The sequence below is a fragment of the Macaca mulatta genome, chromosome X, assembly GCF_049350105.2.
Source record: "Macaca mulatta isolate MMU2019108-1 chromosome X, T2T-MMU8v2.0, whole genome shotgun sequence".
NCBI classification, from domain to species: domain Eukaryota; kingdom Metazoa; phylum Chordata; class Mammalia; order Primates; family Cercopithecidae; genus Macaca; species Macaca mulatta.
Genome location: NC_133426.1, coordinates 149,286,039 through 149,297,966, shown reverse-complemented (window position 1 = coordinate 149,297,966; position 11,928 = coordinate 149,286,039). Strand labels below are relative to the sequence as shown.

The following is an 11,928-nucleotide window of genomic DNA, read 5'->3' as shown; positions in this document are numbered from 1 at the left end:
TTTTAAACGTACTAATTGATAGAATAAAATTTAGAGAACAGGAATAAACTGATAAAGCTATGGTCAATTGAACATAGAAAAGGATGTCACAGTAATTCAATGAATTATATTTTCAACAAATGATGCTTGGACAACTGGACATCCACATACAAATAAATGAATATAAATGCCAGAGTGTACTTGGGAATTATGGAAGTTCTATCTAGAACAGAAAAATGTTTATCAATGATTGGTGAACCAAAGGAAAAGAGATATAATAGGGCTTCTCATACTCCCTGATTCAGAGTGAGGATCTATGAGATTTTTCTATAGAAATCAAGGGCCATGTCCATATTATGTTAGGCTTTTTCCAAGATGGACACCTGTAGTGACAACAGATTTTGGAAGAGAAATTTTGGACGTTAGGATATGCCTAGGTCCTGAAGACAAAGTTAGAAAAGAGCCAGAAGAAAGATTTTCATTATCCCTTCTTTTGGTTACCATCCATCTGCTCTTTAACATCTTTCCTCCACTTAAAAAAAAAAGATCTTGGCATTTTCCAGAACATGGATGGACCAGGAGGACATCACACTTAGTTAAATAATCCAGACAGAAAGAAAAAGATTATATGACCTCATATGTAGACTATATAAATAAGGGGTTCAATAGATAGAGGTAGAGAATGAAACATTGGGGATTGGAGAAGAAATGGGGAGATGTAAGTCAAAGGATACAAAAGATCAGATATGTAGGATGAACAAGTATAGTGATCTAATGTACAGGGAGACTAAAGCTAATGAATTATATCACTAACTTTTTTTTAAATAAGTAGAGTTTAGCTGCTATTGTTACACACTTAAAAATGTGAGAAGAGAGATATGCTAATCATTTTTACCACTGTAACCATTTTACTTTATATATATATATATGTATACATCCCATAATAACATGTTGTAAACCTGAAATATACCAAATAAAATTTCTTTAAAACATTAAAAATCCATCACATTTCTATATACTAACATTGAACATGTGGAAATCAAAATTAAACACATGACACTATTTACAGTCACTCAAAAGAAAATGTAATACTAAGGTAGAAATTAAACAAAACATGGACCAGAAGGTGGGTACAAATATTAAAAATCCAAATATCTTTCTTAAATTTATATAATATAAAAATATATCCGACAAGGGAGGAACAGATTAGACATACATAGATGCATCTTAAATATAGGCCTGAGTGAAACATTAAATATTGACAATGGATATATACATTAAAAACAAATGTCCACAAACAATAAAGTATATTGACAGTCATACAAAGAAAAGGATATACATCAAATGCATTACAATGATTGCCAATGAAGACAAGAGGAATAAAACTGGGCCATGGAAATAAAGGAGAGTGAATGAGTGAATAAACAGGAGAGTGTCTTGAGCCGTTAACTCAAGGAATGCAACTCAGCCCTCTACATTGATGCCAAAACCACTCTATTGTATTTCCACCAATAAAAACGATATTTTATTTTAGGGGAAGAATTTCTTTTCTTTTTTTTTTTTTTTTTTTTTTGAGACAGAGTCTTGCTCTGTCACCCAGGCTGGAGTGCAGTGGTGCGATCTCGGCTCACTGCAAGCTCTGCCTCTAGGGGAAGAATTCTTAATCACTGACATTCTCTAGAAATGCTGGTGTATGGAAATGGTAATAAAAATACCAGCTTTTACTTGAATTCTTGTATTGAAATTCTCTGTAGACAATGCTTCTGTTTGTTGCCTACAGTAGACACAGGCCACTCCCAGTGCCCCACACTTGGTAGGTGACTGCTCCACCTAGAGTTTCTTATCAAGTGCCCTAGTATTGGGACCTAGTATTGGGACCATGTCCTCCAAACACCATTATTTTATTGTGTATGGCATGCTCTCTTACTTTCTGTAGGGTGAGGTTCTTGGTCCTTTTGAGGACCTTCAGCTGCTCACAGCATTGGGTGAGTTATAAAACACACCACTCTGAGGTATGTGGCCTGAAGGTGGTGATTTTGATGTCTTCATTTTGGAAAGAGTGTCACTGTCACCCACATACAATACAGATCTTTTTATGTGCTCTTCTAAATATGCACATGCTCCAAGGAACACCAAATCCTTTTCTTCCTCCCCTGTGAGATAAAATTTTCAGAAGAAAATCTGTCTCCAGGAATCAGTCTCCCCTGGCCAGTCCTTATTTACAATGTCTGCCTAACCTGTGGATCTGTCTGCCAGTGCTACAGGATCTCATATCCCTCTGTTCTCAAATGCCTATCTTTTCCCTTCCCTTCCTCCCCACCATTAGAAAAAAAGGCAGAGGTATACACAGTCATCAGCTCCTCAAACTGATTTTATTGTAATCATTGCCATCAGTGACAATGATTTGTCCAATTTGGTTTCTCTATGTTGGACTAATTCTCCCCACCCTCCTGTGGAGATCCTGCAGATATGTTTAGGTCTCCTTTCTCTTTGATCGGATCAGTGGAGTTCTCGGTGGGCTCTTTATTCTCCAGTTGATTTGAATTTCTTTTCTTATTCTTCCTGTAGTAAAACACTAATGTTGGATATTTTGCTTTTACTGTCTCTTTCAAACTCTGTTCAGGGGCTGAGGCTCTGTCCAGATGCTTCTTCTTCTGGTAAAAAAAAAAAAAAAAAAAAAAAAAAAAAAAACAGGGAGAGGCCAGAAAGGCGTTATTTTGGGTGAAGAGGGTAGAGAATAGATAGCAAGGGGAGTTTTATAAGAAGGAATGCAGGTTGAGGAAGGGGCTTGTGTCTGAGAAGAACAAGGTGGAATCTGGGTAGGGATCTATGGGGAAGAAGAGGAGCATGGGTAGGGTCATCTGTGTTACTCCAAACTGCACGATTTTGTAAGCTCCCTGCTATTTCACAGACCTTGGTCAAAGTGAAACATTCTGTAGGGGTTCAGGCTGTGAGAAACATCCTGCCTAACCACTTGACTACAAGATGGACAAAGGCCCAACTAAGAAACATTCCTATCATATCTTGCTGGGCAAAGGTCCAAGAAATACCACAATGGCATCCCACAGGAAAAAGGGTCAAACCACCTGATCATAAGAATATCTTAATATCCTGCCAGGCAGCATCCCATACTGCCCAGCTCCCTCCCACCCATACCTGTAAGTACCCCAGCCTGTAAGTGGTAGTGGGCTGTGGCATTAAGCTGGTCCCCCACTTCTGCAGCTGTCAGCAATATACCTGTGTAGGTGTTTTAGTGGTCCCCTCTTTGTGTGTCTTTCTTTAACCCTTGCCTTCCTTTCAAAACCTAACATTTTGGTGCCAAAACCTGGGATGGGGATTGAGTTCTACCAGGTAAATCTTCTTTTGCATACTGGAAAGCAGCAAGCAGCAAAAACTAGACCTGAGCCTGTTTCCATATCCTGAGTGGACTACCTGTTTCCAGCCCAGTTCTCCTTATTGTCTCATCATCTCCAGTCCTGGGCTGACCTCTAGGTCCTGATCAAACTCACCGTCCTCTTTGCTTCCTTCCCCTTTCTGGGTGGCTCCAGGAAGGATCACCCCCATTGCTAGACCTTACATCCAACACCAGTCTCCAGTTAGTGTGTGAGTCTCCCTTTTCCTCCTTTCCAGATTTTTCTCTATTTCTGCTGGTTCTCCAGAAAATCCTAGCACTGGATTGGAGGTCTCCCTGGTCACCAGGTGACCACAGCCTGCCTTCTCAGGGGATGCCTTCAGAATGCTTGCCATTCCAGCTGCTCTGGCCACCAGGGGACTGTGAAGAGCTGCCACAGCTCTTCGGTACATCCCAGCTCTCCTACATCCATTCTCCTGGGAGGAATTGGGTACTCACTTTTCTCCAGGGTATTCACTCCCCTTCTGGGTACTTGCTCTTTTCTGGGATATTAACTCCCTTCTGAGGTACTCGCTTCCCTTTGGGGTATTCACTACCCTCTGGAGATACTCATTCCCTTCAGATAACAAAACTTTCAACTTCCAAATTGAATATAATCTAAAAAACTTTCTCTAATGCAATGGTAAAGGATCGAAAGCACTTTGCTTATCTCTGTTCATGGGTTGCTCTCTCTCTCTGCCAATCTTGTTCACCTTTTCAAATCCTCTTCCTCAACTAAAAACCCGCAAAAATGCCTCCTCCTCAGGACAAGCCTTTCTCCTCTAATTTCAACCTGGTAAACAAAACCCCTCTCGAGGTCCCCCTCCCAACACCATTTCCTCCTTCTCCTTTGGCTCTGGCTCCTCCACCTTCTTCCTATCGCCCTCCATCTGCCCTTTGTTCTTCACCACAAACCAGGTCTCACACCCACCCCCCTAGTGCTGACAACCAGTCACACACCCAAAGGCCTTCCAAAACCCTTCCCCTGCAGGAGATTGTGAGGGACAAAGGCATAATCTGAGATCATGTTCCCATCTCTCTAGCCAACTTCTCCCATATCAAAAAGAGACTTGGCTCCTTTTCCAAAGATCCCACCTCTTTCCACAAGGAATTTTTTTATGCCACTCAATCTTATGACCTTACCTGGAAAGAAATATATTTAATACTCTCCTCCACCCTCTCCCCAGAAGACAGGGAATGCATCTGGATGGCTGAATACACTTTGATGGCTGTCCAAGCCAATGCAAACACCCTCCACCAACAAGATGCTGCCCATAACCCAATAGGGACCCTAGCTGTCCCAAGGACTTACCCCAGTTGGAATTATCAGGCAATTTCTGTGGACAGACAGAAACAAGGCCATATGATATCATGCCTTGTAGCTGGCATAAATAAAGCTGCCCATGCTCTTTCCCTCTCCTGCCTTTCAAAGGCCATAAGTAAATATACCACCTAAAGCCCTAATACCAATAAGGGCAAAATCCACCTTCATTTACACTTTATCTCCCAGTCAGCCCCCAACATCCAAAAGAAACTTAAAAAACTAGAGGATGGCCCTCAAACCTCCCAAAGACATGTAATTGAAGTGGCATTTGAGGTCTTTAATAATAGAGAGGAAGAACTGAAAACCCCAAAATCCAAAAAGGACCAGACTAAATACCAAATGTTGGCAGCTGCCATTCAACAGGTTTCCCAACGCATACAGAAGTCCTCAATCTTGCAACAGTCGTTGCTAGGAGTCTGTTATAAGTACAGCCAACAGGGACACTGGGCAAAAGCCTGCCCTAATCCCAGGACACCCAGGAAACATTGCCCCATCTGTGTTATCAAGGAACACTGAAAGTCATACTGTGCTCAGCAAAACTTTTCATCCCGCTTCATAACCTCTAACTGAAGACTGACAGGGCCTGGAGCCGACCCGCCACCTCCCCTCTCCGCGCCCCACACCACCATCACCACCTCAGAACCCAGGATAACACTTTCAGTCTCTAGTAAGCCCGTGTCTTTCCTATTGGATACAGTGGATAGTTATTCAGTTTTACCAGAATATTCTGGACCTCTCCTCAGTTCCTCTATCTCTATTGTGAGAGGCAATGAAATCCCCTCTAGGCACAAACAGACTGGTCCTTTATTATACAATCTATGCAACACCCCCCTTCACCCACACCTTCCTGGTTATCCTTCAGTGTCCTATCCCTATCTTGGGGTGGGAAATGTTAAGTAAATTCCAGAACTCCATGCAATGTGGCTCCTACAATTCTACTCCTTTTATTTTACTCTGCCACCCAAATGCTTCCCTCTCCTCCCCCTCATCTTCATTATCCACCCTGTTACCTACTGTTAATTCTAAAGTTTGGAACGTTTCTAAACCCACAATAGCCACACACAACATCCCAGGTAAAATAACCCTTCAAACTCCTCCACTTTCCTTCATCAGTCTCAATATCCCCTTAACCCAGCTGGCCTCAGGGCCCTCAAACCTATTATCTGTAAAGTTTAACAAGCTCAAATTCTCAAGTCTGTCAACTTTCGCTACAACCATCCCTATCCTGGTTGTCCAAAAGACAGATGGGTCTTACCTCTTGGTCCAGGATCTTGGAGTTGTTAACCAGGTGATGGTACCAATTCATTAGGCGGTCCCCAACCCATATACTTTACTCTCCCATATTGCCCCATCCACCATATACTTCTCTGAATTTGATCTAAAAGATGCCTTTTTCACTATTCCCTTAAATCTGGCTTCCCCAAATTTTTTTTGCTTTCATGTAGTCAAATCCTAACACTCACACGTTCACCCAACTAACATGGACCATACTCCCACAGGGGTTCCAGGATAGCACCCACCTATTCAGACAGGCCCTCACCAAGGACCTAGCTGAACTTTCCCTTCCTTTTGGCACCCTCCTCCAATATGTCAATGACCTCCTTCTCTGTAGTCCCTCCCTTAACCTGTCAATACAACACACCGCTAAGGTTTTAAACTTCCTCCATAATTGAGGATATCGGGTCTCACTCACAAAAGCTCAGGTAGCCCAAACCCAGGTTCCTTACCTTCAGTTTCTCCTAACCTCTAATTATTGGGCCATCCCAACCCAACAAAATGAGCTAATTCAGGACATGCCCCTTCCCCACGCCAAAAAGGACCTCTTCTCCTTCTTGAGCCTTGTGGGATACTTCCAGCTGTGCATTCCCAACTTTGACTTGCTGGCCAAGCTGCTTTACACGGCCTCACATGGGCCCATCCTAAAACGCCTGAACCCAGCTTGCCCCATCAGCTCCCACTTAAAAAATAAATAAATAAATAAATAAATAAATAAATAAATAAATAAATAATGCCCTTTAAAGGCCCCGTCACTAGGACTGCCCAATCCCACCATCCTGTACTTTGTATGTACATTCTGCCCAAGGCCTTGCTCTTGAGCTACTCTGCCAAACATACAGCGATGCCCCAGAAGCCATTGCACACCTCTCAAAACAATTGGACTCTGTCATCCAAGGCTGGTCACTCTGACTAAAAATCTTGGATATGGCCACCTTGCTGGCCTTAGAGGCACAGAAACTCCCTCTCAACCAACACATTACTGTTGCATCTTCTCATAACCTACAGGACGTCATAAACCATCAATCCCTTCTATCCCTCCCATCATCCCGCTTACAGCAGGTACATGCCTTACTCATAGCTAACCCTGTAATCACCTTCAAGAGATATAAAACTCTCAACTCAGCCACCCTCCTCCTTGTTAATAACTCTAACTCTAAGCTCTCTCACTCCTGCCTGGACCTCTTAAACTCCCTCTCCTCCCGCTTCCAACATATTTCAAAAGCTCCTTTGAGGGGAACACCTACATGGTTCATTAATGGAAGCTCTTTAAGGGAGCCATGTCCAGCAGCTGTCCAAGTCATCATTGCCAAAAATGAACTCCTAGAATCCAATGCTCTCCCACTCCATACTACCTTTCAACAAGAAAAGCTAGTAGCCCTAACCCGGGATCTCACCCTAGCAAATAGAAGGAGAGTTAACAGTCAAACCAATTCCAAATATGTGTGGCACATCCTACACTCTCACACCTTAGTCTGGCAGGGAAGGGGTTTTCTAACTACAAAAGGAACCCCCATGAGAAATAGGAAACTTGCACACAAGCTGCTGGAGGTGGCTAAACTACCACCGAAGGCCACCATTATCCACTGAAAGGGACACCAAAAAGCTACTGATGCCATAACAAAGGGAAACTTCTGAACACATTCAGCAACCCGGCAGGCAGCCCTTAAAATTTCATCATTATTGCCCATTTTTCCCAGCATACAACTTGTATATACCCAGGAGGAATAAACCCCACTTGCCCAGGCTGGCGCCATTCGGGAAAAAATGGTTCTACCTCAATGATAAAAGTGTCTTGCCCAAGTATTAAAAACCTTCTGTACTTTTATATGTGCACAACCATTTCCATGCTTGTTACTGCCCCTACTCCAGCTTTTAAAAACTTCTATACATTCTTCCACCGTGGCTGCCCATCTCAAAGATATTACTAAGGCATCTTCCCTTTGCACTTAAACTTCCCCTCAGGAAGCTATCAAATCATCTCCTTTCTCATACACCAGGCCTGAGGACACACACCAGGACAGGACTAACAAATCAGCTTCACCCACGTGTCTCCCAACAAATGATTCCTATACCTTCTGATAATAGTAGATACATTCTTTGGATGGATAAAAGCTTTTCCTACAACCACCGAAAAGGCACACACCATCACTTCTGTTCTCTTCACTCATATTATCCACAGGTTTAAACTCTCCTCTTGAATTCAGTCAGACAATGGGCCAACATTTGTTTCACAGGTTAACAAACAGCTGGCAAAGGCTCTAAACATTAAGTGGGCCTTCCATATTCCTTACCTCCCCTAATCTTCAGGTAATTTAAAAAAAAGAAAAAAACCCCTAGAGGTTAAAATGGCCCAGGCTTCACTTCTCCTATTGGTCCTCATGCATTTATGAGCCATTTCCCCATGCATTTATGAGCCATTTCCCCAAAGCCCCTCAGCCTAAGTCCTATTCCCCCCAGCCCAAAAGTCCATCCTCAGAACGCTCCTCCCTGTCCTACAACCAGGGGACTGGGTCTGAGTCGCAGACTCCCCCTCCTCCCATCTCCAACCTAAGTGGACGGATCCTCACCAGGTTATCCTAACTACTCCCACAGTGGCAAAGCTAACATCCTTTCCACACTGAATGCACCATTCCAAACTAAAAAGAGCACCAGATCTACATCTAGAAATTTCCTCACCCCCAAATTATTCTCTCTCCCTCACAGGACAAACCTCACTGCACTTAACAAGAATTTCAGAAGTTGCCAACCCAGAACACCTTAGTGCATAACAATCTCTGTCTCCAATTTCCAGTATTTTACCTCCAACTTTATTTTAGATCTTTCCTGGTTTCCCTTCCCCATGTCCCTGGATAGTCCTGCCAATTTCTCACACTAATGCAGGAGGTAAGACTGCAGGACACCTTCCAAAATTTCACTCCTACTCAAATCTCCTTTTTCTCCTTTTGCCCTCTTTGTCTGTGGAATATTCTAAGTCCCCACCCCAAACCTCTAACAGTTGAGCCCCCTTCATCAGCCTCATACGTTGCTTCTTAAATCAGTCACACCCCCATCTTTCTTCCAACAGTTCAATTCATTTGTCCACACAAATCCAGCAGTTCACAGCCCTTCCTTTCAAACTGTCCACATAAACCTGGTCCAAAATAAACCTGCATCTCACCTACTCAGCCAACTCATTCCCCAAACCTGTTTATAATCTTGCTCAGCTAAACACCTTTTCCCCCCAATCCATCAAATCCACCCACACCGTCACACACAGGGCTGTCACCCTCCTTTGCCTCATAGCCTCCTAACTAAACATGATACAAGTCGGATTCCATAAAACACCTCTTACCAACCCCTCCCCTCTCTGACGGTGCCACTCTCCATGTATTCAACTCAAGGGTGCTCCCTGGAAAAAATCCACAAACATTTCCCTCAACTGCAACCTGTATCCTTCTGCCCTATCAGGACCGCAATGACTATTAGTTACAAAAACCCACTTATCTCTCTCTCTCCAAAAGCAACCTTCACCTCCTCCCCCACCACCATTTCCTATCCGGCCTTCAGAGTGGCTACCCTTGCTGGCAGCTATTCAACTTGGAAAAACATAAAAGTTAAAACAAAGGGTTTGTGCACAATTCAACACCCACCTTCTCATGGCTTGCCACCATGACCTATAACTTTTGTCTGTCCACCCCCAGTGTCTTCTTCCTTTGTGGCACAAACTCTTATCTCTGCCTACTGGCCAATTGGTCAGGAACATGCACCCTGGTGTTTCAGTCTAGACATTGACATTTTGCCTAACAAGCAGACCATCCAGGTTCCTTTAGTAGCTTCTGTCTCATCTTCCTCCACACACACTAAGCAGGCTCTACATCTCATTCTAGTGTTAGCAGAACTAAACATCTCTGCTGCACTCAGCACTGGGGTAGCAGGTGGCCCCTTTCTTAGGGCCCCTAATCTTCCTCCTCCTGATACTACAATTGGCCCAGGTATACTCACCTTCATATCCTGCTTTATCTCCCGAAGGCCAAACTCCCTCGTCCACGCAGCCACCCAGCAACACATGGATACCATCCTTCTCCTCTGCCAAGTCCAGTACCAGTGCCCCCAGGAATACCACTCTGAAGTCCAACACCCACTGCTTCAAAACCCAAACCCTGATTACAGCTCCCCTATTCAGCAGGAGGCAGCCAGATACTCAACAACGCCCCTCTTCCTTTTATACTAAAGTAGAAGGCAAGAATATTAGTTTAAACTGCACTATTTTGTAAGCTCCCTTCTAGTTTGCAGACCTTGGTCAAAGTGAAACATTCCACGGGGGTTCTGGCCTTGAGAAAAATCCCACCTAACCGCCTGACCACAAGGTAGATAAAAGCCCAACTAAAGAAACATCCCTATCATATCTTGTTGGGCCTAAAGGTCCAAGCAACACCATGGTGACATCCCACCAGAGAAAGGGCCAAACTGCCTGATCATAATAACATCTTGTCAATATTCTGCCAGGCAGGAAGCCATACTGCCCAAACCTCTCCCACCCATACCTGTAAGTACGCCAGCCTGTATGCAGCGGTGGGCTCTGGCATTAAGCTGCTCCCCCATTTCTGCCGATGTCTGCAGTATACCCGTGTTGCTGTTTGACCCGCCCCCTATCTGTGTGTCTTTCTTTCACCCTTGCCTTCCCTTGAAAACCTAACAATCTGACCTTGTCAACTTTTCTGTTGTTGGATTCACAGGGGCTTTTCATTTTATTCTCTTTGGTGCTTGAAGTTGGCTCTTCCATGATTATGGTTGGTTGGAGAATTTCTACACTAGACTCTTCTAGGGTGCAGATTTCCACAGCTGTATTGAAGCTTTCCAGTGGGCTGTCCCAGAGCTTTTGCCCACCCTGTATATATACCCACCTGAGAGCAAAACAAAGCCACACCCTTGAGCTTTGTTTGATCATACAGGCAGCGTCCCAGCCAATGGCAGTCCTGGGGTGGCTTTGGCATCACAAAGCACCACTGCTGCCCACTCCCTGGGCTTGCGGGGGAGGTGAAAGTGGTGTAGAGGAAACCAAATGTTGTTGTTGTTTCGGCATCCCCTGAAGACGATGCATCCCAAATGGATCTGCCGCCGCTCCTCATTTCTCCATGTTTAATGTTCATAGCTCACATGGAAGCGAGAGGATGGTTCCTTCAAGCCCTTCCCCACAGCCATTCCTAGTAAGTGATTCATTCTTTTGTCTTCCAGCACCCACCATGCCCTAGTATTTTACATGTCTCACCTCAAATCCCTCCAAGCTAGTGTAGCTACATTTAGTTATTGGTGGAGATGTGAATTATCCCACTTCCCTCCTACAGTTCCTTCATATTCACCTTGAAGACCATTAACTTTCAGGTTTCTGCCAGGCAAATTTCAATCCATGTTCTTTTTTCCAATGTCCATGGGGTCCTCTTAAGTTTTCTATTTCTAGTCTGAAATCATGGCCTTCAGTCTGCCAGAACTTCAGTGAATAAACATTCTTACTGGGTATCCTAGTCTTGTTTCAACTCAGGGGTGTATGTTCATAGCAAATGTAGTCTCCCAACATGGATTTTACCAGTGTGTAGGGTTGGGGGAGGAGTGGGTATACATATACTGCAAATTGTTCTGAGTGTTTACATGCAGAATACTATCTAACACCAACATGTGCACCAGTGTGGGCATTGTTAAATTTTGTAATGGAGATTGTATCCAGTGCAAAAGAAAAAAAAGGCATTTAGTGTGGAAGGGGAGAAGTAAAATTATCCTTCGTCAAAGACTACATGAGAGCCTGTGTAGAAAAATCAATCTTAAAAGAAAAGGCTTCTATAATAATTGAGATTAGCAAGATTGCAGGATAGGAGATCAACACACAAATCAATTGTATGTTTATATGTTAGAAGTTATATATTAGAAGTTTATATATTAGAACAGTCAGTGTTTCAGCCAATGGTAGTCCTAGGGTGGACTG

General features: G+C 43.6%; 1 protein-coding gene across 1 annotated transcript; it reads right to left on the bottom strand.

The window, feature by feature from the left end:
• Nucleotides 1–2,332: 2,332 nt before the first annotated feature.
• On the bottom strand, nt 2,333–10,821 carry SPANXN4 (SPANX family member N4). Its single transcript, XM_001085974.4, has 2 exons — nt 10,657–10,821; nt 2,333–2,633 (listed from the first exon to the last, which is right to left on the bottom strand). The coding sequence occupies exons 1-2, from the start codon at nt 10,732–10,734 to the stop codon at nt 2,412–2,414; spliced, it is 300 nt and encodes a 99-aa protein (XP_001085974.1). The 5' UTR covers nt 10,735–10,821; the 3' UTR covers nt 2,333–2,411.
• Nucleotides 10,822–11,928: the final 1,107 nt, after the last annotated feature.

What these genes read in the sequence shown, in the direction of transcription:
- SPANXN4 (XM_001085974.4), bottom strand. Translation starts at nt 10,734, where the DNA reads ATGGAAGAGCCAACTTCAAGCACCAAAGAGAATAAAATGAAAAGCCCC. An exon ending in ACAACAGAAAAGTTGACAAG is followed by an intron (nt 2,634 to 10,656) that starts GTCAGATTGTTA and finishes TTTTTTTACCAG; the next exon opens with AAGAAGAAGCATCTGGACAG.